General features: G+C 42.4%; 1 protein-coding gene across 1 annotated transcript; it reads right to left on the bottom strand.

Moving 5' to 3' along the window:
- Positions 1–904: 904 nt before the first annotated feature.
- RIN1 (Ras and Rab interactor 1) lies at positions 905–26105 on the bottom strand. The gene is made up of 11 exons (XM_073658425.1): positions 25992–26105; positions 25654–25731; positions 23620–23797; positions 19624–19738; positions 9891–9963; positions 7963–8054; positions 6832–7845; positions 4681–4986; positions 4346–4477; positions 3857–3993; positions 905–2695 (listed from the first exon to the last, which is right to left on the bottom strand). Exons 2-11 carry the CDS (start codon positions 25683–25685, stop codon positions 2345–2347), a joined length of 2430 nt encoding a protein of 809 aa, XP_073514526.1. The 5' UTR covers positions 25686–25731; positions 25992–26105; the 3' UTR covers positions 905–2344.
- Positions 26106–27048: the final 943 nt, after the last annotated feature.

Below are 27048 nucleotides of genomic sequence, written 5' to 3'. Positions count from 1 at the left end.
AGTGTTCTAGTAATGTCGCCATAATCTGGTTGTCTAATCCTAAAGATTCCCTTATGTCTGACTTTAAGATTATTTCCCATATCTATTTTTCTGGTTCCCATGTAAGAAAAATGTAAGAAAACGTGCTGTGACCTGTCTGTTGTGTGCACAGGTTTATTTTAAGCAAAACAGTGTTTGTAAGACCTAGAAATCTGGCCTCTACCAGTCGTGAGAATGGGAAAATAGCAATGTGACTGCAGTCATTCAAAATAAAAGGGACATGTGGAAACAATCGGTGGATAGGGGGGAAAGCATGCAAGGTCTCTGTGCTGAAATGATTGGGAATTATTATCATTATTTATTTATATAGCGCCATTGATTCCATGGTGCTGTACATGAGGATTATAAAACTTTTCTTATACTCACCTTTCTATTTTTGCTTGATGATTTTTCATTTGCTGGTCTGAACAGTCTTAGAAAATGAAATATGTCTTAAGAGTTGATCCTGATAAACCAGACTGTATGTTAACAGTAAGGTTCTTCACAGAGTAGTCACCACCACAAGCAGCTGACGTAGCGAACATTGCGTTACCACACATACTGTAGGTACACATTCGGATGTGTAACCATTATGCACGTTTGCTTCTGCAGTGTGTGCCATCTGTTGAGGACTGTTCTTGTGAACTGCATTTACACTATATGGACGAGTATTAAGACACATGGAAACAAATTTCGGGAGATTCACTCCTCTCTAAAAAAAAACAAAAACAGAGACCCCTTTCAAAGAGATGCATAAGTTCTAAAAGGACTTATTAGTAAAGGTCCATGTTTATGGGGAACCACCTGTCATATCGAGCATGCAGTCTGATCTGCATACTATAGAGAAGCTGCACAGATAAGGTGACTTTTAAATAAGAAATGTTAGAACATGACTGTGCCTAATTTTCTTGCCGTTTTTCAGTGTTTGCAACTAGTGTTTAGGAACTGCAAATTAATAGTAATAAGTGCGGATCAATTATATGTCAATCATAAAGGGAAGGTGTCATCAGAATCACTATATTAAAAAAAAAAAAAAAAAAAAGCAGAAATTTTGCAATTTTGATCACTAAGCCTTATAATGGTCTCACACTTCACGTTTTGTACAGAAGACTTTTCCGCAATCTCATTATCACCACAGACAGGATTACAATGAATGGTAACTTCTGTACAGTACATATCAAAGGATCCACCATTCACAATAGGTGATGTCACAGCTCACCTCCTCCTCCTGTACAATGACTGATAACTCCTCTGTATACAGTAGATAACACCGTATCCACCATTCACAATAGGTGATGTCACAGCTCACCTCCTCCTCCTCCTGTACAATGACTAATAACACCTCTATATACAGTAGATAACACAGAATCCATCATTCACAATAGGTGATGTCACAGCTCATCTCCCCCTTCTCCTGTACAATGACTGATACCATCTCTATATACAGCAGATAACACAGAATCCAGCATTTACACAACCATTCACAATAGATGATGTCACAGCTCACCTCCTCCTCCTGTACAATGACTGATAACACCTCTATATACAGTAGATAACACAGGATTCACCATTCACAATAGGTGATGTCACGGCTCACCTCCTCCTCCTGTACAATGACTGATAACACCTCTATATACAGTAAATAACACAGGATTCACCATTCACAATAGGTGATGTCACAGCTCACCTCTTCCCTTTACAATAGCCCTTGCCCAGATCAGAAGCTCAGAAGGCATCTGTATAAAAGAGAGGATCTGAGTAAGTCTACCGCTGCTTATGTCCATGTGCTAAACAGCAGGAGTTTTAAATTAGTCACTATGAAAATTGCAAGATTTTTTTAATGTGAATTGTGATGTGAAAATGTAAAAAAAAAATACAGAATTTCTGATTACACATTTCCTTTAATTACATTTTAGGAAACGTAGCTTTGACCACTCCATATGTAAAGTCAAATATGTGCAAAACTGCATATATTCCATAAGTCCAAAGTGCTGATCATGTGAGATAGCATCCTGCAGAGATAATGTCATTTTTTTTTTTTCCGGTGCCAGGTTAGAAAGTAAAATGAGTAACAGTCAGTGAACAGAAGGCCTAGATGATAGAGACGTTGATTGTGGTGACGGTTGATATTTTTATATATCTCCCTAATTGTGAAATCCGGCAAGAATCCGTGTGACGTAAACAGTGATGATATCACCGAAAGATGCCATAGAATTGGATATAACCGCCAATGGAAACATTCATGTTATCATTCCAATCTTGGGTTTTTTCATGACATTGTAACCCGAAGGCGCATGGTAAATGACCACATCTCTACGGCAAAAATTTACATAGAAGTCTTTGATAAATAGGTAGCACTCCGAGGATCGCCCAACGAATCTTGTGTTAGAGAATTCTTCGCACTGTCCCTTTCGTCCAGCCGCTGATAACAGAAGAAGAAACTGGAGGCAGATTCCTTCAGCTTTGCTTTGATCTCTTGCGGCAATGCGTCCGGTGGAAGCTCTTTTTCTTCATCACCACCGCAATGCAAGAAAATGGAGAACTCTTCTGGGTTAGAAGGCTTAAACTTGAGCGCACAGAGACGGGTGAGGTCAGCCACAGTCTGTGATGGCTTCAGTAAGATAGTCTTTGTAGTGCAGCCATTAACTGGATCTTGGTGAGCAACTCGTAGAAAATTCTGAGGTTGAAAAGAAGATGATATCATTTTTTTTATTGCTTTATGTTCCAATTTGTAAAAAAAAAAATCTTAAAATTACACTTTCTTAGACATCAAATAATATTAAACATGTAAATAATATAGAATACATCACAAAAATATGCATCAAGAAAGGATAGGAGCAAAGTAAAACTCCAGGAGATATCAAGAACACTTCTTTCTTTATAGTTCTTTTTTGCTTATTTTTTTCATTAAAAAATAAATTGTCTATACGACATACTAACTTGTATCTGAATTATAAGGACAAACATAAACTTCTTTTCTGAACAGGCAAATGAGTTACTCCACATCTAATTCTCAAATAATGTGCGATAATTGTGCGGCGCTTTCCAAAAGCGTTAGAAATATGATCGTGCACAGTGGACTACTGGTTCCATGAAAGCCAGTTGACTGATAAACTACTTTGAACATTTCTCATATAGATCGTACTTAAAGGGGACGTTTTACATGCTATAAATATATATATTTTTTAACCTGGTGTAAATGCCGCTTTTCTCCTGAATCCGGCATGGTTTTTCTTTTTTTCCCTGTACCTCTCCGTTCCTGAGATATTGACCCCTTTTTCCTTTATATAAATCTATTTTTTTTCCCCAACTGTGGACGTTGCCTTGACTCTTCTTTATAGGAGTCTTCTAGACGACCACACCCACTTAGATAATAAGACTAGATTTACATACAGGGAAGAGGTTGCCATATCTCAGGAACGGAGAGGCACAGGAACAAAAGAAAAACATCACCGGATTCTGGAGAACCGTGCCATTTACATCAGGTAAAACAAAATTACTTATTTATGGCAAGTGATAGGTCCTTTTTAATATTCAGATTAAATCCCACTGCAACAGTTTTTCATCCATGTCGTTGGTTTACTGGTTCTTCTTCTTTGGACACCTATTAGAAGGTGGTAACCCCATCATACCGGGAACATCACCCAAGACCTACCGTTTTTGGAGATGCTCTGAACCAGTCTAGCCATCACAATTTGGCTGTTGTCAAAGTTGCTCAAATTGTTATGCTTGCTGATTCTACCTGCTTCCAACACATTCGCATCAAGATATGATGAATGCACTGTATATATATATATCAAGAGCCTATAGTATAGCTCCTATAGCATAAGTGAAATACCTGCAGGTCATTGAGAGATGGAAGACCTTGCCTTCTTCGATGCCACTCACTTAACGATAGTCCAGCATCCTGGGGGTGAGTGTGTAGTGAGGACAAGACAGAAAGAGCGGCAGAAACACTAGTAAGGTAGTATCCTCCTATTAAACACAGAAAGACAGAAGTAATTTATAAGCAACTAGTTAATTGGTGAAGGTGAAGTTAGGCTTTTTGAAGGCAAGAGTGGGCCCTGTCTATATGTCCAAAAAAAAAATCTTGTGGTCCCCAAGTCATTACTTTAGCTCTTAGTTTAGAACATTTAAAGATATCCATCTATCTTCACCGATTGTGGACGATGCTTTCTAGAATGATCGGAGGTCTTCTAGTCTGCATATATGAGGCTTTGGTGTTTGGGTCAGTAGATTCACAGTCAGTTGTGAAATCGTGGTCCATACTTGGACGTTGATATATGGACGTGTCTGAATTTGGTCTAGTAGTGACAAGGATTCCTACCTTCTCCTATGAGAGCTTCATGAGGAAGAAGTTCTGTGGTGTAGTGAATGTCTACCAGAAGGTAAGGCACGTCACATAGAGCCAAGACATAGCACAAGGCAGGGAGGAACTCATCGGCTCCGCACGCATCATCTGCAGAAGACAAGAGCAAAAATACATTCCACCATTATTTCAAGGATTTTCAGTGGTCAATGAAGAATAAACTCATGACGGGTTAACATTTCTTTGTCTCGTATCTCTAATGTAACTTTCTGATCTGACATTGGATGTGGAAATATACGTACAATGTCAGCCACAAGTAGGTTTTTTTCACCTTGGCCATGTATGTATCTTACCTTGATGTGTGTCCATGCTCCTATAAACGCCCCGACATGCCTGTAGCAACATACGAACTTTATCAACGGGTGAATATTTTTCTTGCATCCTAAGCAATTTTTGACGAATTTTCTCCAGATCTTGAACCACAGGAGCTTTCAGCTTCACTCCGAGAAGAGTTGGCCCATCTCTCTTGACAGCTTGCATATTCTTCCCAAGTTTTTCCAGTTCTTCACTCTCCTCCATTCCTCTCTGAATTTCAGACACTAGAGACGTCCTCAGAGGCTTTAAGATAAGACGATGCAGTGATTTTTCTAAGACACGTTCTGAAATATAATGTAGAGTTGAGATTGTCTTGCCACATTGTGTGACTTACTGTAGATACACAAAACAAAATTTTTTAAAGTTAAGTTACACAAAATCCTGGCTCTTCCCTGCCTCCTCTGCATCATCTACATGTACCAGAATTGTACCATTTCTAGGTTGATCAGAATCCAAAATACATACAAGCCAACCATCCTGAATATGCCTGGAACAGTCCCCGCAAATTTAGCCGTGTCCTTGGCCGAGAAGGGGCAGAGTTTAAACAAACCCAACTTGTAAATTGGATGGTTCCAGGCATGATTGGAGCCGAAGAGTTACAGTAAAGGGCAGATGCACCTCAATGGGAGTCCTAATACAGCAACATTTAAAACGGCGCCATAATTCTGTTGTGTGCATGAGCCCTTAATCTCCATAATGAAACCCCGTCTCTACTAAGCAATGTCATATCTAACCCTTCAACAACGGCAGCCCATTTTCGGTGCTTTGCAGTGAGGCCCTACAGGTTGTGCTGAAAATGTATGGCTCAGGGTGGGAAGAGGTTAAAGAACAGAAACTATTTCATGGAACAACTATACTGTAATACAGAACATCTGATAGGGGGATGTTTGGTTTACAGCACTGTACATGAGCACAGTCATTACAGCAGTTAGACTTTTACATCGATATATCAATGGAGTTCTTACTTTTGGCTTAGAATTAACTAAATTAAAAAAAATCTATGTCCCTTGTTCATTAAGCAGTAGTTTTGTAAAAAAAATTGCAATTTTTGGTTGCTTTACGTCGGTCTTGGCCAGTTCCACCAACTTTTCGAACAGGAGAGGGCATGGCCGAGCGCGGTCAACAGTCATCATAATGTCATGTAGTGACAAGGGTCTGTGTGCACCTATCCGATCTCTCAAACTAGTAGGGGCACCCTAGGCTATCCCTGTCCCCCGGATTACTCCGGATGGTGGAGATGCCGGGGTCTTGTACCTTGCTATGCTCCTATCTTATCCCTTATCTGTTCCCTCCCTCACCCTGGGAGGTGTGAGGCAGAAGTGTATTGGAAAATACTAACCAGACAGACAGGGGTAAACAGACAGGGATAAAAGAGAACTATAATCTTACAAATACACTCACAAAACAACAGAGTGGGAAATAGGAGGCACAAACCAAATGGGAGAGGATAATGATAAACATGTAAACCAACTCCATGCAGAAATCTCCAGAAAAACTCTTCAACCGCCTACACGAAACACTGATCTTCTCATTCAACTCCAAACCAAAAAGTGGAAAAACTATCACTGGCAACACCCAAGTGTCAATGGCGAGCATATATACGAGCATATATACCAGAGGGGAGTGGCCAACACAGAACAGCTAAGGCAATTCAGGATGGAGAACTCCAGGAGATCAACTGAGCTGATTAGCCCTTGCAATGACAGAGCAAGGAAAACCTGCACTGTTTAATAGGATGGTGAAGAAGTTCTAATCCGTGCAGGAGTTTGTGTAACCAGATACCGCAATCTTCTAGCCGCTCTCTGTTGCGGTATCCCCGTGACACATAATTTGCAACAAAAAATTGTGTAAAGTAGTAAATTTTACAAGAGAGTGAAACTCTGGAATGAGATGTGAAAGGAGCCTAAGAGTGGCAGTATATGTGCGGACAAACAGTGGTAACCAAACACGGATCAGGGTAAAGTGTCTTGCTGCATATGTGCCTGCAACTAGAAACCACAGTGAGTACAATCACAGTACGGCAATTCATTAGTAATCCATATGTGGTCACTGAGGCTTAGTCACAATAGTGTAATAAGCTCGTAATAGATAGGTCCACCACCATCATAGCTGTTTTTGACTTTTCTCACCTTGTTCATCAGATGTAAGTGCTTCCAGGTGGGTTTCTGCACTTTCTCTCAGCATATTCTTCATTTTATCCATGAAAGCTCTGACTTCCCTTAATACGCTCTGGTAATGTTTTCCCTCCTCCTCATTTTTATCTTTAGTTGGATTGATATCCATTTTCTGAAGAAAACCCCGCAGTTCCTTCCCAAATTCAGTGGTAACATCTTTGCCCATTTCTTCGATGAATATAATCATCTTGCGTTCTGGAGATAAAAGGGACAGGAATGCTCCACTGACTGCTCGAAAGGAGGAACGGCCACTTTTCTTTTTTTTCCTTCTTGTAAGTTGAGGAGAAAACTTTCCTCCGTCCTCTGATGTCCCATCTTCTGCGCTGCTAACGGAACCACTATCCTGCTCTTCTAAAGGATGCCCCCCATTTATGTGGTTCTCTTTTCCATCCTTGATTTCTTGTACCCTTACAGCTGAAGTAGGAACATTGTAGTCTCCTGCATCTTTGGAACGCATCGGTGACAGTTTAAGTCCAAGGTCACGGCTGCCTTTGCTCAGGCTCTTCCTCAGGCGATGTCTAAGAGATGAGCGAGGTTTTCTATATTCTTGGTCTTCTGATACCTCCTGGGCCTGCACTTCCCCATTGACCTCTGAGGCTTTGACTGATGTCTCTTCATCTTCTTCTTTCACAGACTCTTCATATGGTACAGGTGGTGGTGAATTTAGAGGAGGAGAGAGAGAACCAGAATTTTCAGTAGATACCCTGACTTTAATGCTTTTCTGGAAGTGAGAACGCTTGAGTGCCCCAGAGTCTTTGGATTTGAAGAGTGGGTTTACGAAGAAGAGTGCCCCCTCTTTTCCTTCTAAGGAAACTTCTTTGGGGCTACGAGTTTTCAGTGATGGGATAATAGCTGGACTAATTGTGTCTGGTAGGTCTGGTGATAGAAGATTCAGGGACAGTGCAGCAGAGGAAGTAGCTGTTGAGGCCGAAGAATAATTCCGAGCATTAAGGGAGGAATTCCAAAACTCTGAGCCGCAGCAAAAAAAGTTGAAAAATACAGAAATATTAATAATGATATACCAATATATTAATAACAATAACAACAATAATGAATTTTTTTCCTATAACAAAATAAAATATTTACCATGTCCTAAATGGGAAATGGCCTCTAACTGTTTTCGTGAAGTTACTTTTTCTATAGCTGCAGGAAGTCTAAGCATATAAGGTAGAACGTCCCTGAAAAAGACAATATTTTTAAACATAAAAAAACGTAAAGATGTATTAAAGAGTAACTACTTTTTTTTTTTTAAAGTGGACCTGTTGTTACCCAGTCTAAAGTGGCTTGTTTTGCTCTTATTTTATTCCCACTGCTCCCCTGAATATTAAGACAAAAAAAACATATCTCTGGAACCACATGGCAGATTTAAGAAAAAAAAAGGAAAAAAATGTAGAATACTTAGGAGAGTAGCAGAATAAAACAAAATAAAGAACTGGCCACTTTTGACCTGGTGACAGGTCCTCTTAACTTCACTTGTACTGTTGATTTAAAGGACTTTGTATCCTACTACAGAAAAAAGCCTCTTTCTTTGCCCACTAGTTATTTCTTTCCCGCACTGATCATTCTCAAAAACTACTCAAATCTATCTTCAGTTCTGTGTTCACTGAGGGATCAGAAAACAGATGCTGCTTAAAAGTCTATGGAGAAAAGGGAAACTAGAGGGAGAAAGAAGAAGCTGCTGAGGCTTCTAGTGATTAGAGACTGCAGAGGGGAAAGCTGCTAAATAATGTGGGATGCAACATCATATAATGGCCAGAAATAGTCTTATTCTTCATACACAGATAACTTATTGTGATAAATCACCTGAAAGGACAGTTACATTTTAGATAAATTATCAGTGGGATTTTTTTTCATTATTTGTTTAGATGTCCATGAAATATTTAAAGATAGGCTAGAAAGTGATAAGGGCTACACCACCCTAATCCTCTCCCTCATTTTTTGTCTACCACCTTCTGCTAAGACTAATGTCCTCCAGGATCCAAACCTCACTCTCCCAACTTTTCTCGTGCTGCACCAGTTGTTTGGAATGCACTACCCCTGGCGATTGATTCCCTTTGTCCACAGTTTTAAGCCTACACCACCCAAATCCCCTCCCTCATTTTTGTCTACCACCTTTTTCTCAATTCTGCTAATTATCTAAGACTAACATCCTCCAGGATCCAAACCTCCCTCTCCCAACTTTTCTCGTGCTGCACCAGTTGTTTGGAATGCACTATCCCAGGCGGTTGATTCTCTGTGTCCACAGTTTTAAGTCTATCCAAAAAACGTGTGTTTTTAGACAGGCCTATCACATCACCTCATTATTCTAACCTTTCTCATTTCTCCTTTCCTACATTTTTTTGTTATCAGAATCTAACCCTTTCTATTATCTGTTCCCACACCCTCCATGCACTCAGTAGCACTTTGTATAGATACTGGCTGGAGACCGGTCAATGCAGCTGTACCCTTATTTAAAGTGTATCTGTCATTTCAGGAGAAGTTGCAGTAGAATGTTCTGTGTCTGCCTCTAGCTCCTCCCCTTTCCATAGAATCTTACGAGCACCAACTGTCATCTCCTAGCTCAATCATTTTAAAAATCTGTCCTCACTGAATACAGATTTTACCCATGAATTGAGAGTGAAAGATCAGTCCAAGAGGAGAAAGCATCAGATTTCTGTGATAAGATATATTACAAAGTCGCTTACTTTCTTGTGTACTATTGATTGAGTAGATAAAAATTAAACTGACTTTTTAATGTAAAAGAAGACTGCTCGATACAATACAAGCATTTTTTTACCTTTTGTATCACCCCTACTTCCTCATCGATTGTAAGGAGGATCCTCACTCCCCTATTATTACTCTGTAATGTCTGATATTATTTATACATGTCTCCAATGAATTCTAAAGTGCTGTCGAATATGTCGGCGCTATATAAATAAAAATCATTATTCTTTTTATTATTAATCTAAGGGGAAGATATGCTAAACCAGAGCAAATAATGGTAAGAAGGAAAGACAGTGGATAACAAAAATCACCTTTCAGTACTGTAATACGACACAAGCTTTATAAGATCCGGAAAGGTAAGAGGAGAATTTTCCAGACAAAGACCTGTATGGAGACAAAAAGCAAAGTAATAGAGCGTTTCAGGTTCTGTTCACAATTTTTCTGTTAGAAGGGTTTGCTTACTATAATACGCCATTTGGTTGGCGTTTAACAGGTTTACGTCTTTTACGCTCTACTGAAAATCATATTCTGCTACTTTTTTGGGGGGTGGTATATTTTTAAAGAAAAAGAAAACACCACCAGGAAAAATGTAACAAACATTGCAATTTTTCAAAATTTTTGGAAGTTTTACCTAACTGTTTTTCTTTTTTTTTTGTGCTCAGATTTTTGCTTCTGGTTTCCAGAAATTTCACAACTGATAAACTAATGCCAGTTTATCAGAGTTGAAAGAAAATTGAAAGTAAATGCTTTCAGCTGCGTCCGTGCTCCGATCTGTGTGCGCGCTCAGCCAGACCTGTCCTCTCTTCCTGAGCTGCGCCCTTTTCGGGACGTTTTTTGAGTTATATGGGGGTTTTCAGTTTCCCGGACCCCCACTGATCTGTTTACAGTTAAACTTTTTAAACTTTTAGTTACTTTTTAAATGCACCTAGGTGGCAGGACAGAAGAGGTAGTAGCGATAAAGAGGAGATGTATAGCCCAACTATATTGAAAAAACATGGAGTGAACAATCTTAGGTACTTGATTGTGTTCCTTTCTGATTAATCAAGGATCCAAGAATGTCAAGAGTTGAAGACTACATTGAACATTAACCACCAGTATCAGCACAAGCCGCAGATGTACAGAGTATATAGAATATAGTTCCTTTCTTAGATAAGTAGTAGGGTTAGTACAGTCACTCACTGATAGGGAGGGATATAATGGCACTAAACTCAAATGACCTATTGCATTTTTACCTGTATATTACGCTACTTTGGCTAATAAAGGGGGGGGGGCAGAGGAACCTGTCTATGATGTCCATATGTTTTAAAGGGGTTCGTCCGCAATGTACAAATTGATCACCTCTCCGTACAATAGGTCACCAATATCAGATCGTTGGGGGTCCGCCATCAATCTGCTGTAATCTGCTCTGGGGGTTGCCGATATAAGCAATGTATGGGGCAGATTATCCAGAGGGTAAATAAGCTCTAATTAAGGGCTGCATTAAAACATGACTTTTATTGTTTATTTTAAAAAAGTGGTAATTCAGATTAAAATAACACCAGTGTGTCTGTGTTATTTCTATAGCAATTATAATCTCTTTGATCTGTATGATTCGCTGATCAATCTGATTTACATTGCTAAAGCTATGCTATCTCCACGGTGACTGCAGTTCATGGATTGGAAGTGGCTTAATCAGAGTAACTGTTCGCTAGAATACACACAGATTTCACTAATGCTATCTAAAATAGTCACATAACCACCCCAACAAGTTTCGCCATGACTGGCTTCCTCAGGGGGGCTGGGGCTATAATGATGGGTCTCCAATAGCGGCCCCAGGAGGTCGTTTGGTGGTGTACCCAGCAGCCATAGCAACAAATACAAAAAATATTATAAAAAGCTCGTATTTAGATTTTTTACTAAGCAATGAAGACGTGACCAGAGGTTGGTGAGATCTGTATCTAAGTCTGTAATGGAAAATAAATAAATAAATTACAAAATTAATTAATTCATAAAAAAATCTATATATATACATATAGATGTATTTTATATATATATATATATATATATATATATATATATATATATATATATATATGAATAATAATAAGATAATAATATAAATAAAACTTTATATAGAGAGAGAGAGTTTTATTTTTATTATTATTATTATTTATTATTATAGCGCCATTTATTCCATGGCGCTTTACATGTGATAGGGATATACATAACAAAAGCATTTACATAATCTTAACAAAACGAGTCAGCGACTGGTACAGGAAGAGCGAGGACCCTGCCCGCGAGGGCTCACAGTCTACAAGGGATGGGTGAGGATACAGTAGGTGAGGGTAGAGCTGGTCGTGCAGTGGTGTTTACTGCAGGTTGTAGGCTTGTTGGAAAAGGTGGGTCTTCAGGTTCCTTTTGAAGGTTTCCACGGTCGGCGAGAGTCTGATATGTTGGGGTAGAGAGTTCCAGAGTAGGGGGGAAGCACGGGAGAAATCTTGTATACGATTGTGGGAGGAGGAGATAAGAGGGGAGTAGAGAAGGAGATCTTGTGAGGATCGGAGGTTGCGTGCAGGTAAGTACCGGGAGACTAGGTCACAGATGTATGGGGGAGACAGGTTGTGGATGGCTTTGTATGCCATGGTTAGGGTTTTGAACTGAATTCTATGGGCAATGGGGAGCCAGTGAAGGGATTGACAGAGAGGAGAGGCCGGGGAATAGCGGGGGGACAGGTGGATTAGTCGAGCACCAGAGTTTAGGATAGATTGGAGAGGTGCAAGAGTGTTGGAAGGGAGGCCACGGAGCAGGAGGTTGCAGTAGTCGAGGCGGGATATGATGAGGGCATGCACTAGTGTTTTTGCAGAGTCTTTGCTGAGGAATGCACGGATCCGGGAGATGTTTTTGAGTTGGAGTCGGCAGGAGGTGGAAAGGGCTTGGATATGTGGCTTGAAGGAGAGATCAGAATCCAGGGTTACCCCAAGGCAGCGAGCTTGTGGGACTGGGGAGAGTGAACAGCCATTGACGTTGATGGATAGGTCGGATGGGGGATGTGAATGAGAGGGTGGAAAGATGATGAACTCAGTTTTATCCATGTTGAGTTTTAGAAATCTGTCGGAGAAGAAGGATGAGATGGCGGACAGACATTGTGGGATTCTGGTTAGTAGGGAGGAGATATCGGGTCCAGAGAGGTAGATCTGTGTGTCGCGGGCATAGAGGTGATACTGAAAGCCGTGAGACTCTATGAGCTGTCCCAGGCCGAAGGTGTAGATGGAGAAGAGCAGAGGTCCTAGAACTGAACCTTGGGGGACACCGACAGATAGGGGGCGAGATGAGGAGGTGGTGCGTGAGTGGAAGACGCTGAATGTCCTGTCTGTTAAGTATGAGGAGATCCAAGATAGAGCCAAGTCCGTGATGCCAAGAGATGAGAGAATCTGGAGTAAGAGGGAATGGTCCACTGTGTCAAAGGCAGATGACAGGTCCAGAAGGAGGAGGATGGAGTAGTGTTGCTTGGATTTGGCATTTAGTAGGTCGTTGGTGACTTTGGTCAGGGCAGTTTCAGTCGAGTGATGCGGTCGGAAGCCAGATTGTAGACGGTCAAAGAGGGAGCAGGAGGAGAGGTGGGAGGACAGTTCAAGGTGGACATGTTGTTCTAGAAGTTTTGAGGCAAAGGGGAGGAGTGATATGGGGCGGTAGCTAGTCAGAGAGGAAGGGTCAAGGGAGGGCTTTTTGAGGATGGGTGTGATTGCGGCATGTTTGAAACATGAGGGGAAGACTCCGGTTGTTAGTGATAGATTGAAGAGGTGGGTTAGGGTTGGGATGAAGACTGTGGTGAGGTTAGTGATGAGGTGGGATGGGATTGGGTCAAGTTCGCAGGTGGTGAGGTGTGATTTGGAGAGTAAAGAGGAGACTTGACCTTCTGTAATGGTGGAGAAGTGGGGTTTGGAGGAGGAGGGTTGAGTAGATATGAGGAGGGGTTGTGTGGACTTTAGGCCAAAGTTTTGTCTGATGGTGTCAATCTTCTGTTTGAAGAACGAGGCAAAGTCGTCGGCTGAGATGAGAGAAGAGGGAGGAGGTGCTGGGGGACGAAGGAGAGAGTTGAAAGTGTTAAATAACTGTTTAGGGTTGTGACATAGGGAGGATATGAGAGATGAGAAGTAGGTTTGTTTTGCTGTAGTGAGTGCGGACTTGAAATTAGTGAGGGATTGCTTGAATGCGATGAAGTGCTCGATGGAGTGAGACCTTTTCCATCTCCGCTCCGCAACCCTGGAGGCCCGGCGCAGTTCTTTGGTAAGTTTAGTGTGCCAGGGTTGCCTGTTGAATGTGCAAGGTGTGGTGTGTGTGAGAGGGGCGATTGAGTCTAGAGCTGAAGCTATTGTGGTGTTATATGAAGCAGCAGCAACGTCTGCATCGTGTAAGGAATTTATGTCTGTTAGAGGAAGGAGGGATTCAGAGAGAGAGTGTAGGTCAAGGTGTTTGAGATTTCTGCGAGGGTGTGTGAGTTTGTGGAGTGGGGATTGTGCACCCGGAGAGGAGAGGGTAGAGAATGTGAGGAGGTTATGGTCAGAGAGAGGGAGTGGTGAGTTAGAGAGGTTAGATAGGGAACATAGGCGGGTGAAGATGAGGTCCAGTGTGTGGCCATCTTTGTGGGTGGGTGTGGAAGACCATTGAGTGAGTCCAAAGGAGGAAGTGAGGGATAGGAGCTTAGAGACAGACGAGTGGGGAGTGTCAATGGGGATGTTGAAGTCACCCATTATGATAGTGGGGATGTCAGTGGAAAGGAAGTGAAGCAGCCAGGTAGTGAAATGGTCTAAGAAGATGGTGGCTTGCCCTGGTGGTCGGTAAATGACGGCCAGTTGGAGGTTGGAGGGGGAATAGATGCGCACACAGTGCACCTCAAAAGAGGGGAGTGTAACGGAAGGTGGCAGTGGGATTTGGGTGAAAGCGCAGAGTTCTGATAGGAGGAAACCTACGCCTCCACCATGTTTGCCATTGGGGCGGGGGGTGTGGGAAAGGTGGAATCCGCTATATGAAAGGGCAGCTGGGGAGGCTGTGTCAGAGGGGGTGAGCCAGGTTTCGGTGATGGCGAGGAAGGAGAGTTTGTTTGTAATGAAAAGATCGTGGATGAAGGAAAGTTTGTTGCAGACAGAGCGAGCGTTCCATAGAGCTCCTGTTAGTATAGCTGAGGAGGTGGGTATTAGTTGGATGGGTATGAGGTTAGAAGGGTTGCGACAGTTTGAGGAAGGTCGTGGATAGGAGGTAGAAGTGACTGTGGGGATATGGTGAGGAGGACCAGGATTTGGAGAGATATCTCCAGCAGTGAGGAGGAGCAGAGAAAGTGTTAGCAGGTGGGAACAGGAGAGAGCATGAGGTGGCTGTCTGTGTTTGGAGATCCAGGATTGAATGTTGAGGAATAATTTGGAGGAGGAGGTGAGATGAATGGGGAGGATAGAGGGAGAGATGAAGAGTTTCTTACTTGGTGTAGGGATTTGAGGGGTTATTAGAAAGTGGAGGACTATAGAGGAAAAAGTGAGAGCTAACAGAAACATAGTTAAAAGAGAGTGAGTGGTCAAAGTGTTTGTTACCTGACTCCTGCCCTGACTAACTGCCTCTGAAATAACTGCCACTTCTCTCCGAAGCCACTTTGCACAAGAAGACGCATGCACCCCTTACAGAGAGACTAAATATATATGTAGCACCCTGAGGATTCGGCTGCTACAGGGGTATTGCACCTCAGCCAGAGGTGTGGTATTCCACTCCCGGGTAAGGATGGAGTGTGGAGCTGAGCTCAGAAAGCTGCATGCACTACACACATCCCATTTCCGGAGGACAGACCAATGGTACTCCCACTTAATAATGTGCAGGTACGACCGAGTCTGTCCTTGGCTGGAGTGGGAGGGGGGTGGTACATCCCAGTAGTGTAGGGGCAGATAGGGGGAGCAGCCTGGGTAAAGTTAGGAGCTCATTGGGTGCTGGTCACCTGAGCTCACACATAGAGGGAGTATTTAAGGTGGGCACCATCTAAGATCAGGGTCAGTCTGTGAGAAGTCGGTCAGACAGGCAGACAGCAGCCAGTCAGCCTGTTGTAGTGAAGACTTTGCAGAGCAGTGGAAGAAAGCAGAGGAGCAGAGCAGCCCCAGGCCCAGAGTGAGAGAGGAGAGAACGAAAGACCCAGAGGGGGAGAAAGAAGGAACTCTGAGAGCCCAAATACAACCACAGGGTGAAGAGTTGGCAACAGGGTACCGGATCCCAAACTGGTGGGGGCTACAGCATACCTCAGCCAGAGACCGGAGGCCGTGGGCAGCATCTGCCACGGCCACCCACCAAATCCACCCGGAAGGCAGACCACGCATAGGGTCAGGGAACCCAGAGGCAAGGGTTTACCCAACAAGAGGCCCGAGGGAGCCGGACATAGGTGGATCCCTGGTGGGGAAGGCCAGAGACGAGGACAGGACAGAAAGGGAGCTCAGAACCACGCTCCAGAACTACTTGGGGGTTGGCCGAGTCCAGGACCTGGTGGACGCAGCACGGCTCGGGTGGTCACTCAAGGCCGGAGTGACCGGTACAAGAACAGCAGTAAGTAAAGAACCCTGAACTGCACAACCCGACTCTGACTCTCATTACCATCTTCCCTGCACTTCCACAACCACCATCCTCTGCACCTGACCCCCTGAGGCTATACCCCTCCCGTTGGGGGTTATACCACCTAAGCTGCAATCACATCATCAGCCTCAGTGGACCCTGTTGCAGCGGCGGCCGTAGTGACCGCAATTCAACGGGTGGCGTAGTCGACATAAAGAACTTTAGTAACATCAGTAAGGACTGCCACACACTGAGCTTGACACCCTGGGCACGGACCGGGTCACAGCCACTCGGAGACTACAACCCCCATCTGATCCGGCTCCGGGTATCCCTAACAACACTGGCCCAGGGGGCGCGTCATATAGGCCACATTAAACTATATCAGGTGAAGGGCATTGTGGGAACGGCTTGTGGATAAATTAACAGCTGGTCATTTCAACAGGAGATGGCTGGGTGATCAAAGACAGAGCCAGGACTCTAGTCTCTGCAGTTTAGCACCTCTAAAAATTAGATAAGGTATATAGTGGGGAAGGGACAAACATATGTGAATATTGATTGGAGTGGGACAGATGAAGTAGGGGAATTATGCAGAGCATGTACCAGAGAGATGGGTCAGCAGAGCATTACATGACAGCATACATAGGAGCAGGGGAATTATGCAGAGCATGTACCAGAGAGATGGGTCAGCAGAGCATTACATGACAGCATACATAGGAGCAGGGGAATTATGCAGAGCATGTACCAGAGAGATGGGTCAGCAGAGCATTACATGACAGCATACATAGGAGCAGGGGAATTATGCAGAGCATGTACCAGAGAGATGGGTCAGCAGAGCATTACATGACAGCATACATAGGAGCAGGGGAATTATTATATTATATTATTAATATTCATTTTTCTATATTCTGCAAAATGCATTTTTTTCAAGCCGTCATTATTGCTGTGAGATCGAATAATTGTTTCATGAAAGAAATAAAAAATAACATACAGTGTTTGAGTATATACATTTATACACATATATTTTAATTATTTTTTTATATTGTGAAAAATGCTGTTTTCTTAGGCTGTGATTATTGCTTATGACACATGATAGCGGTGTCACAAAAGAAAGGACTAGGACTGGGAATGTCCAATATCACCATCTTGTGGCCTGCCAATATATATATACGAGAGTAATAGCACCACCTTGTGGCCTGCCAATATATATACGAGAGTAATAGCACCACCTTGTGGCCTGCCAATATGTATACGAGAGTAATAGCACCACCTTGTAGCCAGCCAATATATGTACGAGAGCAATAGCACCACCTTGTGGCCAGCCAATATAATATATATACGAGGGTAATAGCACCACCTTGTGGCCTGCCAATATATATACGAGAGTAATAGCACCACCTTGTGGCCTGCCAATATATATATATGAGAGTAATAGCACCACCTTGTGGCCTGCCAATATATATACGAGAGTAATAGCACCACCTTGTGGCCTGCCAATATATATACGAGAGTAATAGCACCACCTTGTGGCCTGCCAATATATATACGAGAGTAATAGCACCACCTTGTAGCCAGCCAATATATGTACGAGAGCAATAGCACCACCTTGTGGCCTGCCAATATATATACGAGAGTAATAGCACCACCTTGTGGCCTGCCAATATATATGCGTAAGTAATAGCACCACCTTGTGGCCTACCAAAGTCAGGGTGCATATTTTTTGTTCATACTGTTTTTAGTGCTCAGTACCATTGATTAAGATCTGTGTTGTATACAAAGCTTGCTGTGGACCTGCACTGTCCTCCTGTTTTTTATACCACTCCATAGATTACCTTATTATAGAAGAGTTTTATTGCTAGAGAGAAATCCTATTATGAAATATGGACTGGGTTGTGTTTATTTATAAGGATAAGCTTCATTGTCATAAATGCCTGAGCCAAATTTATCACTGTTTAACTCCATTTATGACACCATTTTTTAAGAAGCAAAACTTAATAATGGTGAGAAAAGGGAGTACGTTTTACGTTTTGGAGTGAAGTACGACATATGATTACATTTCTACAAAAAAGACACAAAAAAGTTGCATATTCCAAGAGGCATGGATCAAATACATGCAACCGTTTTAAATAAGCGTAAAAAGTCACAATTTGCTCAAAATTGTATATTAACATGCAACATTTCACACTTTGGTCTCCCACTCTTTTCTAACATTAGGGGTTGTACTAATAGACATATTTAAAAGCTTACATTTTGCGCAAAAACTTCAGATAAATTGCAATTCATGCAACATTTCATCATCAATGTGCAACATTTGGCATATTAGTCTTCCACACTTACCGAACACTGGATAAGAAGCAGGGCCGGCGGAGGGGGGGGGGGGCAAACTGGAGGAGCCACTAGATAGCCACGCCAACTGGATGGCTAGTGACGGGGTGTGGCCTCGCTCTACACAAGTGTATGTAGCAAGGTCGCTCCCACTAGATGGGTTCTGTCTGGGATTATGTATAACGCATAAATCACCACCGTTCCTGGCTAAAAAACCGGTGAATCATCGCACCGCTCAGTTCGTTCGCTGGGGGGATTCATAAGTCTGCAGTCACACAGAGTGACTGCAGACTTATCAATTTAGACCGGACAACACCTTTAACTCCCATGTTCAGAATCCTCATCTCTTGGTCAGAGTATAAGTGGTTACAAAGAGCGTCTCTATCTGGAGGACCCGTCCTGTATGACACAGACAGCTCAATGATGTGAATGGACATGTGTGTGTGTCTGTCTGATATGTGGTTTAGTCTAGAATGTATTGACTCTTGGTGGTATATATATGTGAAGACATATGTATATGTATGTGCTCTGTATACATGTGTGTATGTGCTCTGTGAATACATACATATATGTGTGTGTATATGCTCTGTGTATACATGCTTGTGTGCTATGTGTGTGTATACATGCTTGTGTGCCATGTGTGTGTATACATATGTATGTGTATGTAGCATCCACATTTATAAATCTGGGCAGCGCAGATAAGAGTTCATATTTGTAAACATCTCAGCAATCGCCCGACGAAAGAGCAAAATGCTGCCTATTCATCAGATGATTGGACTGTTTATGGCGGAACAAGAATCATTGTCCTCAGCAGCACATCGCGCGGTGTAATCTGCAGATGTGCTGCCGATAACATGATACAATATGGGGACAGATTGATCTATTAGTGATCATTCTGTGCCCATCATTCTTCGTTAGACTGTATAGAGGCTGGTACACAAGTGCCGAACAACTTCAGTATTGTCGATCGTGCTCGTTGAACTCAGCGCATGTAAATGCAACCGAAATGCTTGAGTGTGATGGTGCCATATGTGAGCATTTAGCGCCCCACTTTAAACTTTTGTCTAAGGCCCCACTTTGTCTAAGACCAGCCCTGATAAGGAGTTGCAGCTAAGATTTTTGGGCGCACCCCAATATTTTTTTTAAATCTGCTTGTTAGCTTACCCGAGGGTCCTTCATGTATATACGACTGATGAATGAAGCTTGGCCCGCAATCGTCTGATAACCGCACACACAGGACCAGCTGCTGCCGAGTGTTTGATCTCCTTACAAGAAAAGTCTGTAAGTTAAAATTTTTGGTCAGTTCATTTATACATGAATACAGCAAACAAGGAAACACTGATTATCAGAAATTAGGTAAAAAAAACCAATCACTTAGGCTCTGGTCTGTTACTTAAAGGGAACCGGTAACCTTGGAAAACGCTATTTACCTGCAGATCAATACATTACAATGCTGCCCATCCGCCTTACTAAGAGTGCGGCTACTGGGAAAAAATAAACCTATTTCCTCCCAGGAGCCGCTGGCTTTCAGTCAAGGGGGTGTGCACGGAGCGTTTACAGTCACTACATATAGCATTGCTCACTATACTGCAAGCAACGGCTGTATGCTCGCCCCAGCACTTTGATTGATGCAGCGCATCTGTACAGAACAAGCTGTCAATCAAAGTAGCGGGGCGTGCTTACAGCCGCCATTCACAGTATAGTGAGCGTGGTTCTGTATGCAATGACTATGCACGCCCCTTTGACTGAAAGCTAATGGCTGCCGGGAAGAAATAAGTTAATTTTCTCCTGGTAGCCGCACTTTTAGTAAGGCGGACGGGCAGCTTTGTAACACTATCACCTTCCAAATTAATGTCTGCAGGTAAATAGCGTTTTCCAAAGTGAATAAGGGATTCTGTCAGCACATCTTGACACCATATACTAAGCACATAGCCTCGTAGGTTTTACAGTCCTTATAAAAATTGCGCCTTTAGTGTTATAATTGCTGCCTCTGTTTTGCAAAAGCTGAAATTTAATCAAATATGCTAATTATGGTGCTAGGTGCACCCTGGGTGGAACCAAGAGGCTCAGTGCAGCGATCCACCCCTCCTCCCTCACTGGTGATTGACCACTGGTTTGCCTAAACTTTCTCTGCAGACAGTGCTGCTGCTGTGGCGCCTAACATACTCTATTGACTATATTTGGGTCCATTAGGCTTCTGAATCTACGATTCATATACACACGTAGTCAAAATTGTTGGTTCCCCTCGTTTAATGAAAGAAAAACCCACAATGATCACAGAAATAACTTGAATCTGATAATAAATTAAAAATCTATGAAAATGAACAAATGAAAGTCAGACATTGCATTTCTGCTTCCACAGAATTTTTAAAAAAATTAACCTCATGAAATAGGCCTGGACAGAAATGATGGTTCTTCTTAACTTAATATTTTGTTGAACAACTTTTTGAGGCAATCACTGCAATCAAAGGATTCCTGTAACTGTCAATGAGACTTCTGCACCTCTCCACAGGTATTTTGGCCAACTCCTCATGAGCAAACTGCTACAGTTGTCTCGTGTTTGAAGGTTGCCTTTTCCATGTTTCAGCTCTTTCCAAAGATGCTCAATAGGATTTAGGTCAGGGCTCATAGAAGGCCACTTCAGAATAGTCCAATGTTTTCCTCTTAGCCCTTCTTGGGTGTTTTTAGCTGTGTGTTTTGGGTCACTATCCTGTTGCAAGACCCATGACCTGTGACTGATACCAAGCTTTCTGACACTGGGCAGCACATTTCTCTCTAGAATCCCTTGATAGTCTGGAGATTTCATTGTACCCTGCACAGATGCAAGACACCCTGTGCCAGATGCAGCAAAGCAGCCCCAGAACATAACAGAGCCTCCTCCATGTTTCACAGTAGGGACAGTGTTCTTTTCTTGATATGCTTCATTTTTCCATCTGTGAACATAGAGCTGATGTGCCGTGCCAAAAACTTCCATTTTAGTCTCATCTGTCCATAGGACATTCTCCCAGAAACTTTGTGGCTTGTCAACATGTAGTTCGGCAAATTCCAGTCTGGCTTTTTTATGATTTTTTTTCAACAATGGTGTTCTCCTTGGTCATCTCCCATGAAGTCCACTTTGGATCAAACATCGACTATGGTGTGATCTGACATTGATGTTCCTTGAGCTTGAAGTTCACCTTTAATCTCTTTAGAAGTTATCCTGAGCTCTTTTGTTACCATTCGTATTATCTGTTTCTTTGATTTGTCATCAATTTTCCTCCTGCGGCCATGTCCAGGAAGGTTGGCTACAGTCCCATGGATCTTACATTTCTGAGTAATATGTGCAGCTGTCACAGGGACATCATCAAGCTGCTTGGAGATGGTTTTATAACCTTTACCTTTAACATGCTTGTCTATAATTTTCTTTCTAATCTCCTGAGACAACTCTTTCCTTTGCTTCCTCTGGTCCATGTTGAGTGTGGTACACACCATGTCACCAAACAGTGAGTATCTGTAGCCCTATATACAGGCCCACTGACTGATTACAAGATTGTAGACACCTGTGATGCTAATTAGTGGACACAACTTGATTTAACATGTCCCTTTTGTCACATTATTTTCAGGGGTGCCATCATTTCTGTCCAGACCTATTTCATGAGTTTAATTTTTTTTTAAATTCTGTGGAAGCAGAAAAGCAATGTCTGACTTTCATTTGTTCATTTTCATCGATTTTTAATTTGTTATTACTTTTGTCAGATTCAAGTTATTTCTGTGACCATTGTGGGTTTTTCTTTCAATAAACGAGGGGTACCAACAATTTTGACCACGTGTGTACCTTTACACTGGTGCTAGTTATTTCTCCATGGTCACCATAAATCCCCCTCTACATGTATGTTGAGGGACATGTACATGGGCTCGGAGCATGTATGACTTCTTTAGTACAGAACAGTACAGCATTCGTGCACCAACATAAAACAACCACCAGACTCCATACCTACAAAAATATTCTCACTTTTTTTTTTTATTCTTTTTGCTTCCGTATGACATTGAGGACGTGCAGAGGGCACAGCATTGGGCTCCAGTACATCTATGACAGCCCTCTTATGGCTCCATATAAAACTAAGGTGTAATATATAAGTAATGGATGCTAAAGTCTGTGGAAGTTAGAGGGGTTCCTGCTTGCCCGACACCTCTACCATCACTGATGCAGTGAAATGGTTGGATGTTGGATTCTTCAGAAATTTTGCAAAACAGTTTCATCAACTTTTAGAATTTTTTTTTTTTTTGGGGGGGGGGGTACATCTATGGAGATAAGTACCCCATTCCAGGTTTGTTGGACTTTAGGTGTGGAACGGTATCAAGTAGCACCTGATTTTTTCTTTGCCATGAGGCTCTGGTCTCCTATGTAGGCTATCAGTATTTACATTGATCCTATTTATCCAGTGTAACTTCTAAGTCAAAGTTTCTGCAGTGTGAAAACTTTGCTCTCTCCCAGAAGTAATGACAATTTTTCTAGCAAGTGTCACCTACTGCTCTACGCTGAAGAACGCCAATAAACAGCTGTCTATAGATGGATCATGCCTGGTAGCATTGAGGAAAAAGATTAGCAGGAACCTGGTCTGATGTCCACATTGGTGCTGGTGGTCAGTGCGGACTTCCTCGGCTGGCAATCGATTGCCGGCAACCTGGGCACCTAGGCTCCTGTGTCATCACGACATGATGCGTTTCATGACGTCTCTTGAGACCTCGTGACTAGATGTCACTGGACATTATTTCTAGCAATCACAAGAGGTGCCCCAGATCCTGGCCATCGAGTGCCGGCCGAGGACGTTTGCACTGCCCTGGTCTGGATGCCACAGGTGTCAACGTGGATGCCAAACCTGGGTCTATGCAAAATTTTTGCTCAGTTATAGTGCCTAGCTTAGGTATTATCCCTGGTCATGTTGCAAAGCTCATTAAAGGGTCAAACATTCATTTATAGTAGGGTGGCTACCTCCTCTAGGTGGCACTTGCGAGACAGAATTTGGGATAGAAGTTGCACACTTTTTTCCATGGATATTTGCCAATAAGACTCCACTTAAGAATTCCTCAAGAATAGCCGTTCCTCTTTCCCTCTTAGCGCGTCTGTCTGAATTGAATCTTTTATAAAGACCAAATCCAAGAGGCAGGTACTGTACTTACCCCGGGGGGCTCCCTCTGCAGAATGTGTAACGCAGTGGCCGAATTTACACTGAGATGAAGCCAGACGCTCTGCGTGAGAAGAAGCCTCTCAGAGACACTGAGAGATGTTGGGGAGCCTCTGGGAGACGGGGAACGGGAGTTTTTTTGGTGTGGATAATCATATACAGGTTCACATGTACTGCAAAGAGAGACAGGTTCCAAGTCAGCAAATATTACAAACTATGGTGACTGCATGGACCGCATTTTCCCTTGCAGCTCGAGGTTCCTAGCATAAATTCTACTGATCTACAACATGTGCATAGACGTTATATCTTTCCGGTATATTAAGCTGCTTTCATATGGGACTGAGAACTAGATATCTAGATATTTTGAACCGGGAACTAGAATCCCTTTTCCCAGAACATTTTTCCATAAATAAAAATACCAATAAATAAGTCCATGATTCTTCATCTGTCAAGTTAGTAAAAAATGTATTTCTCTATCACTTCATTGGGGGACATTGGGGGACACATGAAACTATGGGACCAGAGCCTGCTGCTCAGTAGCTTTAGCTCCTGCCTGTAATGTTGAAGGTTGTGGGTTCGAGTAAAGCTACTGAGCCACAGGCTCTAGTCCCATGGTTTCCTGTGTCCCCCCCCAATGAAGGCTACGAGAAAGAGATTTTACAGTGAGTACCCAAAATTTTCTTTTAATTGTTTCCTCATTACATCTGGTTTGGGAAATTATAAATATATGTTACAAAGAGGAAAATTCAAAAATATATATATATCTTGGGGGTTAAATCCAAGTCTGTGATTTTCAATCCTGGTAGCATCCTGCCCCGAAGAGGAAGAAGAGACTAAACAATCTTCCAAGTGTTTGCAGTTTTTAAAAAAGTTGTAATTATTTTTTATTTCAATTTGGGTTTTTTTGCAACAGTTTTTTTGTATTTTTCAACTTTTATAAGTTGAAGATGATAATTCTATAAATGAGTTGTTTAATGAGACAACACCTGTCCGCATGCGATAATGGGGCATATGGATGACATAGAGGGGACCCCCACTTAGGCATCCATATGAGAGGTGGTGCCGTATTATGGCCCAAACAGCACATCAACCAAGGGCCAAATACTCTGAATAATACTGGATAATATTGTCAATTTACTGAGTACTCAGACCAAGCTAACTTTAACAAAATTATGTACCCACCACATTGCACCCACAGGAGCTTTTTCGATCTCCTATTCTACATACTTGGACAGTTATATCAGTTCCCGCATTTCTGGGAAGGATTTCTACAAGATTTTGGAGTGAGTCTGTAGGAATTTTTATCCATTTATTCAGAAGAATATTTGTGAGGTCAGATACCGATATTGGGAAGAGGCCGAGATCACAATCTCCGATCTAGTTCATACCAAAGGTGTTGAGGTCGGCCTCTGTGCGGCCGGATGGTCATGTTCTTCACTAAACTCCCCCAACCATGGCCTTTATAGACTTTGTGCATGGGGAACAGAAAAGGGTCTTCCCCAAACTGTTTCCACAATAGTCGAAGATTAATTTTCCACAATGTCATCTGCTGGGGCATTAGGATTTCCCTTCAGGGGAACTAAGGGCAGAGGCCAACTCTTGAAAAACAAGCCCATAGCATTATCCTCCTGCACCAAAATGTACAGCGGGCACAATGCAGTCGGGTAATGTCCTCCTGGCATTCACCAAACCCAGACTCATCCATCAGACACTAGAGAGAGATGTGTGATCAGTCACTGCACAGAACACGTTTCCTCCAGAGTCCAGTGGTGGCGGCTTTATGACTTTACACCACTCCATCCGACGCTTGACATTGTGCTTGGTGATGTAAGGCTGCATGCAGCTGCTTGGCTATGTCCCACAAACTTTGAATATGCACAAGAGATATGCAATTCGGAGAACCACTTATGCTGTCAGCATTAGAAAGAGGAAACTAGTCGTTCCCCATCCTTTCCGTTATACTGCAGCAGTAACAAGGGCGCCGATGATCGTGCAACCCAACCAAGAACACATTAATGTGATACCGTACCTTGTAGCACTGGGTTCGGATGTGCTGTCCATGCCGTTAATTCCAGCCTGACCCCTTCCTATGTACAAGATGCTTGTTCTGAATTTAGGGACAGGATTAGAGAGTCACGTTACAGTGAAGGCAGAAAGATTAATACTTCCAAGCTGAACTTTGGTAAAACCTCAGAAATATTGTTCGGTGAGTAAACTCCTTATTACTCAGCAGTGGAGTACAGGAACTGCGGGACAATCATTACGTCTGTACATTCTTATGAGATAACGACTCTTACGTTACCGTCTGGTCACTATAGAAGACAGCACATGTCAGAAGTAACGAACAACGGGATATGTCCCACTTACCTTCTGCCTTCCTTCTGGACACAGAGTCCTGAATCTTTCTCGCCCTGTTTTTCCCACCCCTATGGGCGTTCCCAGGGTGACTAACCCTCAGGGTGTTGCAAGGTGTATACGCAGCTCCTCCACTCAATCTTTCCACTTCTCCTCCCCTCCTCGTCTTTCGCAGTGTCTCACGATGCCTCTTCTCTCCACATGCCTGCTCTGCAGAGACTTGTGAAACAAGTCAAGCTTCTGGGATTCCTGGAAGAAAACTTTCAGTGGTTATGACAGATCCCTTCACATTGGGCTTTGTAACACTAAGCACTAACGGATTATCGGTTGCGCATTCACACACAATGGGGTTTTCCCTGTAAAAAAGCAAAGTAAAGGAGACGGATACATTTCATCTCATTGTATACAGTTCAGCGTTCAGTCATTCGTATCGAATCTTAGCCAAGGCGAAATTAGGTACTCCTGTGCCCCAATACAAAATCTCCAACACCCAACTATCACTGGTTTTAGTAGTATTGATCCTCTCTGCCAAATAGGAACTTATTGGCCCTTGTTGACTCTAAGGAACCCCTGCAACCTTTATAGTAAATTCTTAGTAAAATCACATCAACAGCGCTGCAGCCAAGCAGTGATCATTTGTTTGCTGCAGCGCTGTTAATGTGACATCAGCATGGATAATAATAAATAATTAGCATAATAATATTAAATCATGATTAAATAATAATTAATAATTATAATAAAAAATAACTAATAATAAATAATAATATAATAATATTAATAATATTAAATAATGACAATAAAAATAATAAGACACCAGGAGCAGCGGCAGAGACTCAACACTGGTCCTGGGCAGGGTAAATAAAGCAGAGTTTGTTTTCTTAAACCAAACCGAATAGGGACACAACTTTCCTGAAACACAAAAAAAAAACATTATTGACACCATACACATACAGTAAAAAATATGGGACGGTGAACATCAGCGGGTAAAAAACTACATTGAATTCTTCCAGCCAATGATACTGTATCATCGGCTGAAAAAAATCCATCATGCCTGATTAATCTTCTGAAG

This window comes from Phyllobates terribilis, unplaced genomic scaffold (assembly GCF_046119375.1).
Source record: "Phyllobates terribilis strain yellow unplaced genomic scaffold, ASM4611937v1 Scaffold_13__5_contigs__length_258822181, whole genome shotgun sequence".
NCBI classification, from domain to species: Eukaryota; Metazoa; Chordata; class Amphibia; order Anura; family Dendrobatidae; genus Phyllobates; species Phyllobates terribilis.
The sequence above is the reverse complement of the archived record's forward strand: the minus strand, read 5'-3'. Positions and strand labels throughout refer to the sequence as shown.

Coding starts and splice junctions, on each gene's coding strand:
- RIN1 (XM_073658425.1), bottom strand. CDS start 25,685: ATGGACAGCACATCCGAACCCAGTGCTACAAG. Junction 23,798..25,653: donor TCCGAACCCAGTGCTACAAG/GTACGGTATCAC, acceptor CTCTCTTTGCAG/TACATGTGAACCTGTATATG. Junction 8,055..9,890: donor TCGTATTACAGTACTGAAAG/GTGATTTTTGTT, acceptor TGTCTTTTTCAG/GGACGTTCTACCTTATATGC.